Below are 21,251 nucleotides of genomic sequence, written 5' to 3'. Positions count from 1 at the left end.
CACACATTAACTCATATACGAGGCTATCGGTATCCATGTACAAGAGTTTCATGCAATCATCATCAAATTGCCGCTGCATAAAATTATAGTGGAAATCATACATTAAGGTTTTAGAAATATCGAGAATAGCCATTCCCACATAGAGTGGTTTATTCATCATAATTTCCACCTTAGATAGCTCGATAGCCATCAATTCTTCATCAAAAATTTCCCTACTGCAAAAATTAGGCTGGGAAAGGCAATAATTGGCTCCATATCTGCCATTCCAACGAGTAACGAGTTTTATATTTCGATGGTTTCTCACGTTCTCCATCGTCTTTCCGAAATTAGCATTGTTTAGCAATTTATATAAATTTTTTTCAAGCGGATTACTAGCTCGTGCTCGCAACCTTGTATTCAAATCTATATACGGTTTAAGCCAAAGAGACTGGTTGAAGCTTATCGCGCGATGAATTTTTTCAAGCACAAGTCCTGCTTGCAGACACTGTTTCAAATTACGATAGTGAATCACGTATTTGGATTTAGATGTTAAGGTTGCCAGCAGTTTCACATGTTTACCACCAGGAGGTTTACTATGTTCAACGCAAAATGGTATGTACTTATGTCGATTATGCAAATGCTGCGGATATGCTAAATCTACCTCTAATATTAGACCTTCATTTGCGTCATCAGGTAGTTTCATTAACGTTTCGGTTGTTAATGATTTTATTTTTGATTCGCTAAGCCATTTAAAACTATTTTGGGGTATGCATTGGCTTTGGGCCCAACCATACAAATTCACCATATCCGTGTAAAGGATGTGAGATGAAGGTTTCCCCGCATCATAATTTTCCATATATTTATTGTTTGCTTTACTATATTTCGTACAACACTGCGTTATCCCACCTCTTATACCCTTTTCCATGAATAGTATCATATCTATATCAGACAAAAGGTCTAATTTTACCTTTGTATAGTAAAGCATGCATTGCCATGTATACCCCGGAGCAGTAAAAAAGAATGCAGGTTCTAGCTTATGCGTTGTAATGCATTTTTCGCGAAAATTCGTAAATACATCGCTTAGCAAAAGCACATCCGTTATCAAATAAAGATCGCTGTATTGACCTAAATTTTGAATGTTGAATTTCCGCCAAACGTTTTGCGCATGCATGTATTCTGATTCAGAAATGTCCGTTTGAGATAACTTGCTATAAAATTTCTCTTTTGCTGGAAGTGATGTTTCTTCGAATTTCGCCCACTCATTCATAATTATATTCATATGGATAAACGCCTTTTCTGATAAGCAACTTTAATTGCTCCTCGCTTAAATGGTTTAACGTGCTGCGTAAAATTTTAAAATCGTCAAATTTCAAATATGAAGATAACTTGTCTAATGATTCGTTCATAAAGCGATATGAATCTACAAATCTGAATTGTATGTCCGTGTCTTTCATATATTTGGTAAACGATATGTAACGTTATTTATTTTTAGGAAGTAACGTAACTCTGCCTGGAATAGCTTGAGCGATATTTTTTATAATAAAATGGCTATCATATCCGCTGAAATTATGAAAGAATATTGGAATCATGTGGGGAGCCTTATATTGAAGATTACACTTCTGGTGGGCCGCCCCCCTCAAATTTCCGGTGCCGAAGTGAGAGTGATCCCTGACCTTGACCTCGCCCTCCAATATTGGGCTTTCACAAATATGACAATGAGTAGCTGCATTATATGCTAGCATTTCTATATCGTTTAAGGGTTTCATTGGCATTGGAGTATCAAAATATTGTTGTAAGTTGCCTGCAATGTTGACTAATTCGCTTGTAAACCAATTAATACAGTCCTCACCTCTCTTTATTTGAAGTTTTGATAAAGAATTGTCAAATGTACAATGAAGATAATATGCAATGCTGCACACATTATGCTCTTTATATTTAACTGTGTTGCGCGTCTCATCTTCCTGAAATTCTCGAACTAAACATTCCAAGTCGCAATACATGATGAAAGGAGCGGTCTGTTTAAATTGATAGTCTTTAAAATTAACCGTCGTGCCGGGCTTTGGTGTATTTAATCTACATTTATTCATCTGCTTACAATCTATTTCGTGTCTGCTCAATTTGGTTTCAGAATTAAAATAGTGTAGGCACCTATCGCATATCAATAGTTTTTTGCAATTCTTCGTTAATTGTGAATGCGCCAGTCTGGATAAATCTTTTATCCAACAAAAGTGAAATTTTACAGCCACATCACTGCGATGATCATCAACGATACGATCAACGTTACCTTCGATTTCGTAATCGTCTTGTATCATTAGCAAACTTACATGACGTTCTTTTTTATCAGAGGTTAAATACAGAGGAGCCGTGATGTAATTCGAAACAGATTTTCGGATGAGACCATAAATGTTAAGAGATAAGTTGGGATTTTGTTTTTCAAATTTAGGAATTTGTTCAAGGGTCATTGGAAAAGTGATGTTTTCGAAATTTAAGATTTGAGCATAATAGGGATATGAGGAAAGACAATCGGAATGTTTTGAAACGGGGAAAAGCGCTGAAGATAGGGCCCATCCGAAACTAGCCTCATCGTTGTTTTTAACGTTGATGACCGCATGCTTGGACTTGATCATTAGGCAACTCGATGTAGGATGACGCTCTTATTAGAGTCGCACTATTGGCATTCACACTTAACGAAATAATCTTAGAAAAGGCCCAACCACTTTCCTGTTCTTCAAAATCAAGCAGACGCCGCATTAAATAATCTACGACGTTACAATTAAACAGTTGCTTTAAGTTTTGTTCTTCTAAATTACAACTTAAAATAGTAAAATTTTTGGTTAAGAAAGTAAATTCTCTAGATACTAAATCTTGGTCGTTGTTTGGGACAGGTTTAACAAATTCGGCACAAAACTCAAAATTTAATTTTAGCGGATGGTTATATTGACTAAATACGAGGTCCGGCTATTATATAACGAGACTGCGTGCGCAGAATGCGTACCAGAAGTGTAGAGGGGGAATCGAAAACATCGTAGGAAACCTTGAAGTATCACCTATTCCAGTGCAAAAAGACGTTTTTGTGCGTTGAGTAGTATTTATGCTATTGCGTTTTGAAGCCAGCGTGTTTTTTTCTCGCGTCGTACCGAAAAACTTGTCCGTCACCAGATCTGTTCAGATGTTCTTGAAAAGGTTAGTGGAAGAGCCTGGATTGTTAGAAAAGATCATCACATGCGACGAAACTTGAATTTTTCAGTATGATGTTGAAACTAAGCGGCAATCAATGGATTGGAAAACTCCAACATCTCCGAGAATGAAAAAAGCAAGGATGTCGAAATTCAAAGCAATGCTCATTGTTTTCTTTGACATTAACGGCGTCGTGATGACTCAATGGGTTCCAGAGGGTCAAACTGTGAACTAAACTTATTATTTGCAAGGTCTGGCAACACAGCGAGAGCGAGTTCGTAGGAGACGGCCGCAGTTATGGAAAGACAAGTCGTGGATCTTGCATCAAGACAACGCACCTGCTTATAACGCGCGTTTTTAGCCAATAAAAGCATCGCAGTGCTTGAACATGCTCCGTATTCGCCAGATTTAGCGCCCTGCGACTTCTACCTATTTCCCAAGATCAAGTTTGCCCTAAAAAGAACGCGTTTTGGGTCAATGGAGGAGGTGAAGCAAAAAACGACGGAGCTACTCAAAGCGCTCACAGAAGAAGACTTTCAGCACTGCTTCCAACAGTGGAAAAAACGAATGATTCGGTGTGTGCAGAGGGAAGGGGAGTATATTGAAGGGGAACATTCGTTGGATCTGTATTTTTTATAATAAAGACCTTTTTCGTAACCAGTCTCGTTATTTAATAGCCGCACCTCGTATATCCTTGATTTTCTTTGAAAATATTTGAAAACAATCGTGGAAAAATGCGTCTAGCGTCCTAAATTGATAATAATGCTCAACCATTTGGAGCGATGCGTTGATATTTTCAATAATCGAGGACATTTTCAAATATATATCGTTACACCACCCGTATGCACTTAGACATGCGACTGAACGCCGATCGCCTCTCAAGCTACTTTTATACCTAAACACTCGTCAACGTTAATAATGCTCAACCATTTGGAGCGATGCGTTGATATTTTCAATAATCGAGGACATTTTCAAATATATATCGTTACACCACCCGTATGCACTTAGACATGCGACTGAACGCCGATCGCCTCTCAAGCTACTTTTATACCTAAACACTCGTCAACGTCATTAACGTTTTTAGCGGGAAATAAATAACAACATATATCACATTAAACTTTATTTTCAAAACTATATTATTTTATTTCTACTAATTTCAATGCATTATTGGTAGATAGTCCATTCACCACTCCCAGCTTTACTTTATTTAATCCATCGATCATTTCATCGTCCATTTCTCGCACCATGCGCTGAGAAAGGAAAATAGAAATATTATCGACAATTTCGCACACTATTCCACGTCCATAGGAACTGATTATCGCCTTCATTCGTTCGATTTCATAAATTTTACCCACTTCCAGATCTCCACGTTTAATGATGGTTCTTTCCACTGCATTTCCGCTACCGTTAATTTTCACCAAATCAGCACTCATTGTTGTGATGTTCGATGTCAATCTGTATATGCATATACATACGCATACTCGCTCTTATATATTAAACATCCCTCCTAGAAACATCCTAATCGGCAGGAAGTGTAAATGGCGGGAACAGGATGCATAAATAACAAACTGGAAAATTGCATCCGTTCATCTCAACAGGAAACTTACATCCGGTAAATTCTAATCAGCAGGAAACGTAAATGGCGGGAACAGGAAGCAGCATCCGGTCATCGGCGGGAAGCAGCATCCGGTAAATTCTAATCAGCAGGAAACAGCGTCCGGTCGTTAACAGGAAACTAACATCCGGTCACGTCAACAGGAAGCAGCATCCGGTAAATTCTAATCAGCAGGAAACAGCGTCCGGTCGTTAACAGGAAACTAACATCCGTTCACGTCAACAGGAAACCAACATCCGCTGTTGTAAACAGGATATCCTAATCAGCAGGATATGCTAATCAGTAGGAAAGTACATATACCGTTTAAGGAAACTGTGCTGAAGTTACAATTATAATGGAGAACATCAATGGTGTTATATTCGATGATGAGTTATTTGAAGTACTACAGGCCGATATCGCAAGAAACCAGCAAGAGAGGATACAGCAGCGAAGACGGGAGGAACGAGAGCGTTTTGTACAAACCTTAAAAAATGCGCAAAGTGACCTAGTAAATGAATTGGAAAATTTAATAGCCATTTCGTTTGAAGAAAAATTGAGTAAGTTACATGATTTAATTAATGTGCCATTAAATGGTTCAACTTTATTACATATTACGGAAAATTGTATAACTAATGTGGGATTGAGCAAATTTTCAAACAAAGAAGATTGTGTTGACATAAATATTCCAGATTCTTGTGAAAGTAAATTAATAAAATTACAAAGCGCGAAGGACCTTTTAGACGCGGAACGTACGCGAATAATTGCGAGTATGGAACGTAATGAGAGATGCGGATTTCGATATTTAAAAGAACTTTTGCTTTTACTGCGAAGAGTAACGGAATATTTGGAACTATTAGAAGATGATGAATACCCTACTAGAGATTATGTGCAATACATGCATTATGCTGCGATGGACGTTTGTATTCGCATTGGAAAATATAAAAGTGAAATAGAAGAGGACGATGAAGCTTTTAATAATTTGTTACAAAAATATAATCAATTTGTATAATAAATATATTAATTTTTTTTTATTATTTATGCCTGAAACTCTTCAAACTATTGCATCCGATGTAGCATACTCCGCTAGGAATATATCATTGATGTACTCCATTATAATTGTAACTTCAACACATTTTGTATATGTAGGTATTTATTACATGCATTAAAATAAAATGGTTATTACACCTATAAAAGTGTTATCATATCTGCTATAAATAAACACTATTGCGAGATTGCAACTTCCCATCCTAATTATAAGCTCAATTGACTAAAGCGGCAGATTCGTAATTCGCGTATGATGGATGGTTGAAATCCTCGACGCCGCCTATGACGTGTTTCCTGGTCCAGAAATAAACGCGGGAAAACTAGATATGACGTACACAAAATGGCCGATACTGCATTCTGATTGGTGTGACGCGTTTCCTGATCCAACCCAAAATGTGACGTAGACAAAATGGCCAACCGAAATACTCGATTCTGATTGGTGTGACGCGTTTCCTGGTCCAGAAACACCGGATGCAAAACAGCCAAAATGTGACGTCACAAAAAGGCCGACTCACGCGCTCCCATTGGCTCACACGTGACCACGTGACCGAAATACTCGATACTGATTGGTGTGACGTCACTTCCTGGTCCAGAACATACATTGCTCATCTACTTCTCCGAAAGGGTGTTTTAGCGCCTTTGAATCTATGAGTCTTTTAAAAATTCTATAAGCAACGATCTTCAAGACCCTCCAAAAGCTACAAAGACTTTCCGAGAGTCTTTCAGGAGTAGTTGGGGTTCTTGAGATTCTGATCTCACTTTATTAGAAATTACAGATTATATTTACAGGTCACAATTCGTAGTCTTCGTATATATTGACGTACTTTTCGATAAGCACGTTAATCATTTTCGTAACGGTCGGGTGTGCCACCATCGAGGTGTGCTCGTCGCACTCCCTCATCAGCTCGTGCCGAAACTTCCCGAACCTCTCCACGATGTTCATCTCGCCGAACACATCGCGCACGACGCGTTGGCATTCGGGCTCCTCTCGTCCGTAGTTTTCCAAGAAGAGCTGTCTCTGTGTCTCGGTCGCTTCGACCAGGACGGTTGCCGTAATCCACGTCGCCTTCCCCTTGGCGATATCCGAGGAGTGCTTGCCGATGTTCTTGAAGTCGCTGAACGAGTCCCACATGTCGTTCTGCAAGAAATGTCGGAGATGACGACAGCAGACCGGGGAGTAGCTTACCTGCGCTTGTCGGTAGACCGCGAGCTTCTCGAAGATGTGCTTGGAGCGGGCGAACGGCTCGGTGTCCACGTTGGCAAGGTGGAGCGCACCTAACGGTGACGCTATGTACAGAGGGAAGCCCGTTTTGTACATAACGATGGATTTGTAGTGCTTCATGCCGAGTAAATTACAGTCCCTGGTCTGCTGGTAGTTCTCCGATGTGATGTAGTCGAGACATTGGCCGAGGAAGGTGAGGTGCATAAATTCCGTGAGAAGGTTCTGGAGTTGGGGATAGCGAGGGTGATTTCTAAAATATTTTTGAAGGAGGAGCATGGATCCGATTGAGATTTGTTTTATATCCAACAGAGAGGACTGCTTCACGTGGGGCAGCGCGTGCCACGCTGGTTTCTTCCAACGCACCTTGTGACCGTCCAAGATATCGTCGGTCAGTACAAATCCCGTGGTTATCTGAAATAAACCCTGCATTTGGGAGACACCGGGCACTTACATACATTTTCATAAACCCACGCTAAAATGCTCGCCAGCTTCAGATTCTCAGGTGTCAACCTTTCCGGTGATTCAATCTTGTGGTAGCAGTTTATCATTATTGTCCCTGTGTATAGCTCCCTCTCTGGTCCAGCGTAATAACAAAATTCGTCAAAGCGCTTGATTGCGGGATCCAGCTCTACTTCCCCCCTTAACGTGGAATCTCTTACGGCAAAAGAGTACTGGTCCATCATCATCATTAAGGTATCTGCACGCTGCAGTTAAAATAAGCCCAAAAACAATATTATGATCCTTACCATCCATTGGAAAAGCTTCAATGGGTTGCGCCAAATTAACTGCTTTGGATAATCTGCCAGCGTGCTCCATCGTAATGGCCGTCTTCAGGCTGTAGCAACGCCTCAGAACGCTCAGGACGTTATTCATTCTCGCACTTTAATGATAAACTGTGCTCTATGCTACTTGTACAGCCGTTTTATTTAACAAATTACACAACCATTTTGTATGTGATTGGCATTTTCGCACAGTTATTTTGTAACCACATCGAAACACGACAAATATTTACGAAAAAACACAGCAAAGTCACGCATACCGCGGGTGATTCAAAACTCCAAAGCACTTCTATTTGCAGACGACCTGACACTTTTTAATAAAGTGAAATCTCCAAACGATTGTTTAAATATTCAAGCAGACATAAATGCAGTGATAAATTGGTGCAATAAAAACAAACTGAAGCTAAACATAGAAAAGTGCAAAGTTGTATCGTACACAAGATCCAACAATCCCACGATTTTTAAGTACGAAATAAATGGGCAGGATATCCAAAGAGTCACCTCGGTTAGAGATTTGGGCGTTTTATTCAATGGCAACTTAAATTTTCATCGGCACATTGAATCCCTTATAAATGCGTGCTACAAAGTACTAGGCTTTGTAATTAGGAATACCTACAATTTTACAAGCATTTCCTCAATTATTACATTATACAATGCGTTCATCAGATCCAAACTCGATTATGCGGCATGTATTTGGACACCCCAAACTTATAAGCACGCAGACATGATAGAGAAAGTTAAAAAAAAAATTAGTGCGAATAGTGTACTTTAGGTCGACTCAAAATTTTCCACATTTAATCTCTTACTCCAACCAACTAAAATTTTTAAATAGTGTGCACGGTATTAAAATCTCAAGTTTACAAATCCGACGCGAGTGATCTGTGCTACCTTTGTGTACAAGATACTGAATAATCACCTAAATGCCTCCAGAATTGCTTCAGGAAATTAAACTCAAAGTGCCACATGTTAAATTAAGGAAAAACGATATCATCTTTTTAGTGACCACTCCGTCATCGCCACTATCGAGGAGCCTGTTGGCTTTAAATAAGAAGTGCCGTGAGAGAGACATTGATGTATTTCACGGCTCTTTGAATGAATTAATTAGTCATATAAGATCGTAATTACTATGTAGTTTTAGTTTTAAGTACAGCATCCCAGTGCCATGTAATTGGAATACTTGTATTCTGTATGGTATCTGGCTAAACAAAGAAATAAATAAATAAATAAATAAATAAATGAATTCTTCTTTGTTTGGGAATGCTATTTTAGCATTTGCAGTTCTGCAGAAACCGTACCTAAGTTACTGGCCTAGACCTTTCTTCACACCGTGTAACCGGGTTGTCCTATACTGGCAAAGTGCCTAGAGCTAGCCCTTCGTGGTGATGTTCCAAAAAAAGGGTATAAGAATATGTATTAATCCTTTAAAGTAATCCTTTTGGGCTTTATTTCAGTAAACCACCGACATTTTGGGAAATAAGTTTAATTCTCTTAGGAGTTTATTGATATTTTTCAAAATTACGAGTATAGCAAACTAATGTTGGTCAAAGTGCCTTTGCTTATTCGTAACGAAATTTATTAAGGTCAGTTTCAAAACAATGTTGCTGACAAAGGAATTTGCTAATAGTACCATGCTCTCATTACTTCTATGGATTACCTACTATAGGGGGGTGAACTAAGTACACATGCAGTTAGACCTTGGTTGGGGCGTTTTGTACTACATCCCTGACTGAAGCCGTCGGACCTCGTCATCCAAGGCATCCCACACGTGAGATGAATCTAGGGATTTTGGAAGGGGAAGCGAATCTAATCGTAGCCCGATGTCCGGCCAGGTTACCCCCAACATGGATGGTCTCAGACTCAGACTGGAGCGGGGAGCGGGACGTTCACAAAGTATGTAACATTTCTTTAGTAGCCAGTCGGGCTTTCTCACTACCTTCCGTTGGTGACATTCGGAAAACCACCCAGAGGTAATTTCACCAAGTGCTTTTAGGGCAGCCTTGCTGTCCCAGGAGATTTTTCAGAGAGGGTTGGGCAATAGTATAGCACCGGGGTGTCTGGGGGGTATAGAATGCCTCCAGGTAAACACATCCCAGGAAATAAATATTCCGCGAATTTCCCTCCCGATTTGATATAAAAAGTTCCGATAACTCTTATTTCCTGGAACACTTGTGATCATTTTTTAGCGAGGGCTGTCGAAGTATCTCTGCCTAAAAGGTTTTCCCTGTCTCCCAAATTATCTGTTCTTGTGTTGTCCCCTAGAACGTATAGAAAAATAATTCCTTGAGCTTAACCATTCGGGTGAAAGTATAGCACCATGGACCTGGGGGGGGGGGGGGGTGAACATCGAATCGAGGGGTCAGGGGGCAAGCGAATACCCCTCAGGTAAATATACATAAGTAAAGAAATATTCCGCGAATCTCCCTCCCGAATTGCTATGAAGACTTTCAAAGTCTCTTCTTCCTTGGAATATCCATATACTCCCAAGACCACACAAACAACCCTGGCTGTTCCTTAAACAATTTGGGAAGAAGTACAGCATTGGAAGGTTTGGGTGGTATGGAATATACCCCCCGCCCTCCTCCAGGTAAATAATATCCAGAAAAAGCGAAAGCTTTTCTTTCAGGGTGAGCTGTTCAACTTTTTCTGCCTAAAAAGAACTCCATGATTCCAAAACTCCCTGTTGGTGTGTTGGTTGTCCCCTAAAACGTGGATAACTCTCCTCGATAAATGACTCAAACAATTTGGGGGTTTGGGTGGTGTGGAAAATCCCTAGGTGAATGCATCCCAGGAAAGAATATTTCGTGAATCTCCCTTCCGAGGCCGATACACGGACTTTCGAAAGTCCTTTTTTCATGGAATGCGTTCCTTTGTGGTTGGGAGGTATTACATACACCTCCACCACCATACCGCCGGTATTAGACCCTCTCCCAGAATTGGAAAGGATGATAGCGTTTTTCATGGATCTAAGGACAGCGTTCGGAGTAGAAAGGGAAATAGTATGGGAAATGATGGAAGATGGAAAAACAGGCACAAATTTAAAGATCATAGTCAAGGAGTTGTGGTGACACAAAAATTAAGATAGCAACCGTTGAAAAGGCTATGGCAACAGAAGGACAAGGAGAAATTTCGAAATTGGTTTCTAGTCTATAACTTTTGATTGAGAAGTCTGATCGAAAAAGTACAAATTGATTTGGATTCTACGCACCCAAATTAATAAGAAAAAGTGTTTTCCCGAGAAATTTTGGTGTAGTCGATTTTTGGTAAAAAAGGAAGGTTATACACTGCCTTTTTTTGGGCCCCCGAAAAAAAAATTGTCTCAGATCGACCCGGAAAAAAAATTTTCTTATAGAATGTGGCCTGTAGAATCCATAATTTCAAACAGTTTCAAGATTGGGCTACTAGTTCAAAAGTTACAGCCCTTTGAATTTTCTTTCGAAATTGGTTTCTAGTCTATAACTTTTGATTGGGAAGTCTGATCGAAAAAGTACGAATTGTTTTGGATTCTACGCACCAAAATTAATAAGAAAAAGTGTTTTCCCGAGAAATTTTGGTGCAGTCGATTTTTGCTAAAAAAGGAAGATTATACACTGCCTTTTTTTGAGCCCCGAAAAAAAAATTGTCTCAGATCGACCCGGAAAAAAATTTTCTTATAGAATGTGGCCTGTAGAATCCATAATTTCAAACAGTTCCAAGATTGGCCTACTAGTTCAAAAGTTACAGCCCTTTGAATTTTTTTTCGAAATTGGTTTCTAGTCTATAACTTTTGATTGAGAAATCTGATCGAAAAAGTACGAATTAATTTGGATTCTGCCCACCCAAATTAATAAGATAAAGTGCTTTCCCGAGAAATTTTGGTGTAGTCGATTTTTGGTAAAAAAAAAGGTTATACACTGCCTTTTTTTGAGCCCCGAAAAAAAAATTGTCTCAGATCGCCCCGGAAAAAAATTTTCTTATAGAATGGGGCCTGTAGAATCAATAATTTCAAACAGTTCCAAGATTGGGCCACTAATTCCAAAGTTACAGCCCTTTGAATTTTCTTTCGAAATTGGTTTCTAGTTTATAACCTTTGATTGAGAATTCTAATCGAAAGAGTACGAATTCTTTTAGATTCTACGCCCCAAAATTAATAAGAAAAAGTGTTTTCCCGAGAAATGTTGATGTAGTCGATTTTTTGTAAAAAAGAAAGGTTATACACTACCTTTTTTTGAGCCCCGAAAGAAAAATTGTCTCAGATCGACCCGGAAAAAAATTTTTCTTATAGAATGTGGCCAGCAGAATCCATAGTTTCAAACAGTTCCAAGATTGACCTACTAATTCAAAAGTTACAGCCCTTTGAATTTTTTTTCGAAATTCGTTTCTTGTCTATAACTTTTGATTGAGAATTCTGATCGAAAAAGTACGAATTGATTTTGATTCTACGCACCCAAATTAATAAGAAAAAATGCTTTCTCGAGAAATTTTGGTGTAGTCGATTTTTGGTAAAAAAGAAAGGTTATACACTGCCTTTTTTGAGCCTCGAAAAAAAATTGTCTCTGATCGCCCCGGAAAAAAATTTTTCTTATAGAATGTGGCCTGTAGAATCCATAATTTCAAACAGTTCCAGGATTGGGCTACTAGTTCAAAAGTTACAGCCCTTTGAATTTTTTTTCGAAATTGGTTTCTAGTCTATAACTTTTGATTGAGAAGTCTGATCGAAAAAGTACGAATTGTTTGGATTCTACGCACCAAAATTAATAAGAAAAAGTGTTTTCCCGAGAAATTTTGGTGTAGTCGATTTTTGGTAAAGAAGGAAGGTTATACACTGCCTTTTTTTGAGCCCCGAAAAAGAAATTGTCTCAGATCGACCCGGAAAAATTTTTTTTTATAGAATGTGGCCTGTAGAATCCATAATTTCAAACAGTTCCAAGATTGGGCCACTAATTCAAAAGTTACAGCCCTTTGAATTTTCTTTCGAAATTGGTTTCTAGTTTATAACTTTTGATTGAGAAGTCTAATCGAAAAAGTACGAATTGTTTTAGATTCTACGCACCCAAATTAATAAGAAAAAGTGTTTTCCCGAGAAATTTTGGTGTAGTCGATTTTTGGTAAAAAAGGAAGGTTATACACTACCTTTTTTTGAGCCCCGAAAGAAAAATTGTCTCAGATCGACCCGGAAAAAAATTTTTCTTATAGAATGTGGCCAGTAGAATCCATAGTTTCAAACAGTTCCAAGATTGGCCTACTAATTCAAAAGTTACAGCCCGTTGAATTTTTTTTCGAAATTTGTTTCTAGTCTATAACTTTTGATTGAGAATTCTGATCGAAAAAGTACGAATTGATTTGGATTCTACGCACCCAAATTAATAAGAAAAAGTGCTTTCTCGAGAAATTTTGGTGTAGTCGATTTTTGGTAAAAAAGAAAGGTTAAGTATACACTGCCTTTTTTGAGCCCCGAAAAAAATTTGTCTCAGATCGCCCCGGAAAAAAATTTTTCTTATATAATGTGGCCTGTAGAATCCATAATTTCAAACAGTTCCAGGATTGGGCTACTAGTTCAAAAATTACAGCCCTTTAAATTTTTTTTCGAAATTGGTCTATAACTTTTGATTGAGAAGTCTGATCGAAAAAGTACGAATTGATTTGGATTCTACGCACCCAAAATAATAAGAAAAAGTGTTTTCCCGAGAAATGGTGTAGTCGATTTTTGGTAAAAAAGAAAGGTTATACACTGCCTTTTTTTGAGCCCCGAAAAAAAATTGTCTCAGATCGACCGGGAAAAAAATTTTTCCTATAGAATGTGGCCTGTAGAATCCATAATTTCAAACAGTCCCAAGATTGGGCTACTAGTTCAAAAGTTACAGACCTTTGAATTTTTTTTCGAAATTGGTTTCTATCTACAAATAGATATCGTCCTGGATGCATTCAAACTCATTTATTAAACTTTGAAATTTACTAACACGAATTTTTTTTTTATACATTTGAATCCTTCGCTTTAATGGTATCAAGAAAGTTTTTAAAAGCCATGAATTTATTTTTGATGGTCTCGCGCTTTTTGACTAACTTGTCAGCTTTTGACATTTCTGAATAGAATCATATATGAAAGATAAGGAACATTAAATTTGCGTATTTGGGATAGGTAAGCGATAACAAGAGAGACCCGCAGCCAGTTAGGCAGGTACTGAATTTATGATGTCCTGTGGTCAAGCTGTGTAGACTGTACGGCAACATTTTTATCCATTTCACTCACCCGTCCCCTTCCCCTACATGTTTTCATTAACATGCATTTGTCATCCTTTTCTTCATTTTTTTCATTCACTAACCTTCTCTGTAACTCTGTACACTATCTTCTGTTAGTATTTCTTCTTCCGTAGATTTATCATATATTCTCTGATGTAGTACATCGTTATTACCTTAATTCTTCCCCATCCATCTCGTTCTTGTCTATTTCTTACCATATCCTTTACTCTGTTCTTTTGAATTTTTATTTTGTTCTTCCATTTTATATCTCTCCTCGCCAATTGTCTCTTCTATTGGCATAACATTTTAAAAATTTCCCTCGTTTAATCGCACTGATCTCGCTACTTTCCTTACAAAATTTCAAAAACGTTCATCCTTATTGGTATCACTGCCGCGCCCCAGAACATAATCTTTACGCACTCTTTCTCCTTTCCTCTTTTCGCTATTTCCGACTCCTTTCCTTTTGTGTGTTTTTCTGCTACAACCTCCCTCTTACACCCGCCCTCTTTCTTATGTGTTTTTTGTTTTGCGCCACACTTCTAACATATCTCTATACCAAACCTCCTTCGAAAGTCGTACTGGCTATCTGTATATATTTTTCGTTCTTCAACTATCCTTTTTTTATTTAATTTATTTAATGAAATTTTTTATATTTTAAGTATACAGTAAATTTTTTTTAAATGTTTCTTTAAACAATTTTATTTGCAATATGTTAATGTTGTAACCTTTTGTTAAATTCATAAATATAATATTTCAAATCAAAGAAAAAACAAAAACTATCCTTATCTCCTCATAGTTTCTTTCTTCTTCACATACTTTGATTCCCCAGTTATTGTTCCATTCCCCCTTACTTTTTCTCAATCCTTACTCTTTCTCACTCTATTTATCCTTATGTTCCCTGTCCTCAATCTTTTCTCGTTTTTGTTGTGTCTTCTATTGCGCTTGATTTCCTCTGACGTGTAAATCGTCTGGGATCTTTTTAGTGGTTAAAATGTCTCGACAAACATAGTAAATCGCATTAAATTTTTCCTATCTTTAAAATATCCTGTGAATCCTACTTTTATGAGAGATTTCATTAGTACTTTGAATATGTGGGAATTATTTTACGACAAACCTGATTACAACTTTGATGATTCAAAGGCACGATTAAGTTATACTTATGTAATCTAAGCGATAGGATTCTATAATTTTGGAGGTCACTAAATGCAATTGATCATTAGCTTTATCTGCTGTTTTTAAGCAAAATGAGGATTACTGCAGATCATAGTGCTTGGTATAATTTCAAGACTGCCTGACCTAGAACATGGTTTCAAGAATCTGCCGTAGATTTTGCTACAAATCCGCGTTAAGTATAGCACACGCCGATAAGATGTGCGATCAGACACACCTTACGGACAAACCCGATGATTTTCAGGAATTGAGTAAGTTCCCCTTTTTAAGCGTACACAGCCCTCATTTTGACACCATAGCCAACGTAAAGAAGATGATGCACCAATTTCCGTTCGTGGTGAGAGATTCGATACTCAGAACCGACCCCGAAATGCGTGGGGTGGTCGAACGTTACGACGAATTGTGCTACTACACCGGACCGGAGCGTGATCTTTACCCAGGTCCAGTTTTGATGGACTGCTACACGGCTCTGGAATCACCCGAAAAACTGACATGCGACCGCCTGAAGATGGCGACCATGTTATCCTGGGCCTTTGAACATGTATGTAATTTACCAAAAGGATCAGGTGAGATGTCACTTTTAATCAATTTAGGCAGCAACGTGCATTTTAATTGTTGACGACGTCATGGATGAAAGTGTTGAGCGATGGAAGAAACCAACTTGGCACACGCTCCCTGAGGTTGGTATGCGAGTCGCTTTGGACGTGAATCTGATCAGGATGGGTGCTTTTGCAATTCTTAGAAGATATTTGAACCACCATCCAAATTACAAACACTTCCATAACCTGTTAGCTGAAATTATACAGCAAAGCCACCTTGGGCAAGCATTAGACGTTGCCACGTCGGGCCTTTTCAGAAAAACTAGAGACATTAGTTTGCTCTCATTTGATGAATTCCAGGCTATAACTGTATACAAGACACACTTCGTTATGTATGTCGCACCTGTACTGTCAGCAATCTATCTTGCAGAGCTGGATCCGGATCTGTATTTCGACTCAGTTCGCCTCTTTAGGAGCTTTTCGGTGTACCGCCAAGCTCAGGTTCGTATCGCTATTCAACCGCGCCCACTCACACATTATTCACCTTAGAACGACATGTGGGACGTCTTCGGTCACCACGTAAATGTTGGAAAGGTTAGTTGCGATATCGCAAATGGCCAGTGTACCTGGATTACGTCAATGGTTTTGATCCACGGCAGCGAGAAGCAAAAGGAGCTTCTCCAGGAAAACTACGGAAGAGCGGAGATTAGTTGCCGAAACGTTTGCTACCGTATTTTTGAGGAACTGGAAGTTTTGGGTAAATACGTGGAGTTAAAAGAAGATTTGGTTAGGTCCTGTGCTGAACGTATCAGTGAGGTCTCACATCCTGGATTCGCCAGGATGATTAACACTCTACTGGAGCACTATGTCGTACAGGAAGACTTCCTTTTGTAGTTGCACCACTTTAATGCTTTCCTTGTGGGGGACGAGAACCTATTGAAATGTTACATCTGTTACAACCCTATTTAAATAAATAACCTTAAAGGAATCCATTATGTGAGAGAAGGGCAGTAAATAAAAATGAAAATTTGGCCATAGAGGTTTTTATCACTCACTCTTACTATTTAACAAAAAACAAAAAAAAATGTGAAACGGAATAATTTATTGGTATCCGAACACAATAGACCAATGGGAAGGGATAAGCGTCAAAAAAGTTGTAAGTATAAAAGGACAAGAAAGGGCCAAAGTACACGAAGTGAACGGACAACTGGCTAGGAACGAATAGTAAGAAATGGTGGTTAACACGCAAAGGAAGGAGAGGAAAAGTGTTTATGGAAGGGAGGGAAAGAAGAAACAATAGAAAAGTATCAAATTACAGAAAGAATACTAAGAAGAGGAATGAATGCGGTGAATGAGGAGGAAAGCAAAGAAATTCTCTCCGGAACCCGCTTTAAATACTCGTAAGATATAAGAATTGAAAAGTAACAAAAGATCGTTGGCAGGGTTCGACGAACAAAGAAAATGGAAGAGCGAATGAAAAGTGATATCAAGAGATGACAAGCTATAAGACAAAAATCGAAGAAGACTTAGTGAGGGATCGAGCATTAAGAGAGTTGAAACTAGGTTTGAAGTAGAAAAAAAAAAAAAAATATACATATACCCACAAAGGCTATCGATTCTGTTTAAGGTCCAACGTTTGAAATAATTCACTTTTGGATGTTAGTGAACTCACGAAACTTGCTTCGTAATTTCTGTTTCAAGAATGCAGCAAACCTCCTTCATTTTTTTCACTCACTAACCTTTCTCTGTAATTTTGTACACTATCTTCTGTTAGTATTTCTTCTTCCGTATATTTATAATTAATTCTCTGATGTACACCGTTGTTACCTTAATTCTTCCCCATCCATCATCAGCCCCTCTAACTTAGATGCTCTCGTTCTGGTCTATTTATTACCCTACCCTTTACTCTGTCCTTTTGATTTTTTTATTTTGTTCTTCCATTTTATATCCCTCCTCGCGAATTGTTTCTTCCATATGAACCTTATTGGCATAACATTTTACAAATTTTCCTCTTTTAATCGCACTGATCTCACCACTTTCCTTACAACATTCCAAAATCGTTCATCCTTAATTGGTATCGCTGCCACGCCTAAGAACATAATAATCTTTATGTACTCTTTCGCTTTTCCTCTTTTCGCTATTTCCGACTCTTTTCCTTTTGTGTGTTTTTCTGTTACTTCCTCCCACTTACACCTCTCTGTACCGACCTTTCCCCGAAATTCGTGCTGGCTATCTGTACATACCTATTATTCGTTCTTTAACTATCCTTTGCTCCTCATAGTTTCATTCTTCTTCGCATATTTTAATTCCCCATTCCCCCTTACTTTTTCTCAATCCTTACTCTCTCTCACTCCATTTATCCTTATGTTCCCTCCTCAATTTTTTTTCGTTTTTTGTTGGGCCTTCGATTGCGCTTGATTTCCTCTGACGTGTTGTAAATCTTCTAGGATCTTTTTAGTGGTTAAAATATCTCCACAAACGTAGTAAATCGCATTAAATTTTTCCTATCTTTAAAATATCCTGTGAATCCTACCTTTATGAGAGATTTCATTAGTACTTTGAATATACGTGGGAATTATTTTCCGACAAACCTGATTACAACTTTGATGATTCAAAGGCTTTGACTCGATTAAGTTATACTTATGTAATCTAAGCGATAGGATTCTATAATTTTGGAGGTCACTAAATCCAATTCTGCTAATTACCTTTATCTGCTGTTTTTAAGCAAAATGAGGATTACTACTGATCATAGTGCTTGGTATAATTACAAGACTGCCTGACCTAGAACATGGTTTCAAGAATCTGCCGTAGATTTTGCTACAAATCCGCGTTAAGTATAGCACACGCTGATAAGATGTGCGATCAGACACACCTTACGGACAAACCCGATGATTTTCATGAATTGAGTAAGTTCCCCTTTTTAAGGTGAGAGCTGCTCTCATTTTGACACCATAGCCAACGTAAAGAAGATGATGCACCAATTTCCCTTCGTGGTGAGAGATTCGATACTCAGAACAGACCCCGAAATGCGTGGGGTGGTCGAACGTTACGAAGAATTGTGCTACTACACCGGACCGGAGCGTGATCTTTACCCAGGTCCAGTTTTGATGGACTGCTACACGGCTCTGGAATCACCCGAAAAGCAGACATGCGACAGCCTGAAGATGGCGACCATGTTATCGTGGGCCTTTGAACATGTAATTTACCAAAACAATCAGTTGTGATGTAATTTTTCATCTATTTAGGCAGGAACGTCCACTATTATTGTGGATGACGTCATGGATGAAAGTGTTGAGCGATGGAAGAAACCAACTTGGCACACGCTTCCTCAGGTTGGTATGCGAGTCGCTTTGGACGTAAATCTGATCAGGATGGGCGCTTTTGCAATTCTTAGAAGATATTTGAACAACCATCCAAATTACAAACACTTCCATAACCTGTTAGCTGAAATTATACATCAAACCAGCCTTGGGCAGGCACTAGATGTTGCCACCTCGGGCCTTTTCAGAAAAACTAGAGACATTAGTTTACTCTCATTCGATGGATTCTATGCCATAACTAAGTACAAGGCAGACTTCATTATATATACCGCACCTATACTATCAGCAATCTATCTTGCAGAGCTGGATCCGAATCTGTATTTTGACTCAGTTCGCCTCTTTCGGAGTTTTTCGATATACCGCCAAGCTCAGGTTGGTATCGATATTCAAACGCGCCCACTCACACATTATTCACCTTAGAACGACATGTGGGACGCCTTCGGTCACTACGCCAATTATGGAAAGGTTAGCTCCGATATTGCAAATGGCCAGTGTACCTGGATTACGTCAATGGTTTTGATCCACGGTAGCGAGAAGCAAAAGGAGCTTCTCCAGGAAAACTACGGAAGAGCGGAGATTAGTTGCCGAAACGTTTGCTACCGAATTTTTGAGGAACTGGACGTTTTGGGTAAATACGTGGAGTTGAAAGAAGATTTAGTTAGGTCCTGTGCTGAACGTATCAGTGAGGTCTCACATCCCGGATTCGCCAGGATGATTAACACTCTACTGGAGCACTATGTCGTACAGGAAGACTTCCTTTTGTAGGTGCATTTTTATATGAACTACATTCATGCTTTCCTTTTGGGGAACAAGGACCTATTGAAAGGGTATCTTTCCCGAAAGGAATCTATTAAGTTAAGAGTTTCTTTAATTGTCGTTTATCCCTCACCACTTAGGAGAGGCGTGCTAGTTTGATAAAGGGTGGTCAATTAAATTAAAATAAAAATTTGTACAAATAGGGTTTTAAACTACAATCTTATTCTAAAGCAGGCCTTCCACGTGCATTCATTTCATAGAACTTGGAGTGTACACCCCTGCAAACAGACCAAGTTCGAACGTGGAAGGGTTCATCGCGCAAAGTTTGCATCGATCTTGCTGCGGAGCGAAGAGTTTTGCCAATCCTAAATTCTTGGCGCGGAGCGATGCTGGCCGCGCGCGTGGATGTGGTTGTCGCTCCTAGAGTTCAGACATTAAGTGAGATAGAGTTACGCATTGTAGTATATGAGGAACCGAAAACGCATGTTCGTTGTTTTTGCGTGCACAATCGTACCTGTATTTGTTCGCCAAGTTTGTACGAACCATGTGCGTACGTGGAAGTGGTGTTTCAACATTCTGTTCCAAATTCGAAGACATGGCGTTAATTCAAAGTTAGATGAAATGAATGCACGTGGAAGGTCTGCTTAAGAAAAGGAGTACGAATGCGGTGAATGAGGAGGAAAGGAAAGAAAGGGGCGAGACCATTCTTCCTGTTTGATCACGTGCCACTTTTCAAATTTAAGCAGTATCTTGTTTAGTTTTTGGGAATAGTCATTCGGGTGACATTTTTAAACGTTTCCGGGTTGATTTATTCCCCTGTTCTTGTTGTGTGAAGTTAGCGTATGTACAACCTGGGGGTTAAGTACACTACATAAAGATTATTATGTTCTGGGGCGTTGCAGCGATACCAATTAAGTATGAACGTTTTTGGAATTTTGTGAGGAAAGTAGTGAGATCAGTGGAAGTGCGAGAAAAAGAAAATTTGTAAAACGTTATGGGTTCATATGGAAGAGACAATTCGCGAGCAGGGATATAAAATGGAAGAACAAAATAAAAAAATCAAAATAACAGAGTAAAGCTAAAGGATAGGGTAAGAAATAGACGAGAACGAGAGCATCTAAGACAGAGGGACTGATGATGGATGGGGAAGAATTAAGGTAACAACGGTGTACATCAGAGAATTAATTATAAATATACGGAAGAAGAAATACTAACAGAAGATAGTGTACAGAATTACAGACGAAGGTTAGTGAGTGAAAAAAAATGAGGGAAAGGATTACAAATGCATGATCATGCAAACATATAGTAGAAGGGGGTACGCCATAAAGGAGGACTTCCTAGTGTAGGTGCATTTTATACGACCACTTTAAAGCTGTGTGGGAACGAATGGGAAGGGATAAGCGGCATGGAAAGTGGTAAGAATAAAAGGATAGGAAGGGACAATGTAAAAGAAGT

General features: G+C 38.8%; 3 protein-coding genes across 3 annotated transcripts; 2 read left to right on the top strand and 1 right to left on the bottom strand.

Annotated features, from left to right (window-relative positions):
- Positions 1-6,018: 6,018 nt before the first annotated feature.
- LOC116181971 (farnesyl pyrophosphate synthase-like) lies at positions 6,019-7,904 on the bottom strand. The gene is made up of 4 exons (XM_031502423.1): positions 7,763-7,904; positions 7,472-7,713; positions 6,981-7,427; positions 6,019-6,932 (listed from the first exon to the last, which is right to left on the bottom strand). Exons 1-4 carry the CDS (start codon positions 7,887-7,889, stop codon positions 6,585-6,587), a joined length of 1,164 nt encoding a protein of 387 aa, XP_031358283.1. The 5' UTR covers positions 7,890-7,904; the 3' UTR covers positions 6,019-6,584.
- A 7,065-nt stretch (positions 7,905-14,969) lies between these two features.
- LOC116181974 (farnesyl pyrophosphate synthase-like) lies at positions 14,970-16,740 on the top strand. The gene is made up of 4 exons (XM_031502432.1): positions 14,970-15,432; positions 15,481-15,722; positions 15,775-16,221; positions 16,270-16,740. Exons 1-4 carry the CDS (start codon positions 15,315-15,317, stop codon positions 16,612-16,614), a joined length of 1,152 nt encoding a protein of 383 aa, XP_031358292.1. The 5' UTR covers positions 14,970-15,314; the 3' UTR covers positions 16,615-16,740.
- A 2,039-nt stretch (positions 16,741-18,779) lies between these two features.
- On the top strand, positions 18,780-19,815 carry LOC116181981 (farnesyl pyrophosphate synthase-like). Its single transcript, XM_031502438.1, has 3 exons — positions 18,780-18,917; positions 18,966-19,412; positions 19,461-19,815. Exons 1-3 carry the CDS (start codon positions 18,828-18,830, stop codon positions 19,803-19,805), a joined length of 882 nt encoding a protein of 293 aa, XP_031358298.1. The 5' UTR covers positions 18,780-18,827; the 3' UTR covers positions 19,806-19,815.
- The last annotated feature ends 1,436 nt before the right edge of the window (positions 19,816-21,251 follow it).

The sequence above is a fragment of the Photinus pyralis genome, unplaced genomic scaffold (genome assembly GCF_008802855.1).
Source record: "Photinus pyralis isolate 1611_PpyrPB1 unplaced genomic scaffold, Ppyr1.3 Ppyr1.4_unclustered_Scaffold3103, whole genome shotgun sequence".
NCBI lineage: Eukaryota > Metazoa > Arthropoda > Insecta > Coleoptera > Lampyridae > Photinus > Photinus pyralis.
The sequence above is the reverse complement of the archived record's forward strand: the minus strand, read 5'-3'. Positions and strand labels throughout refer to the sequence as shown.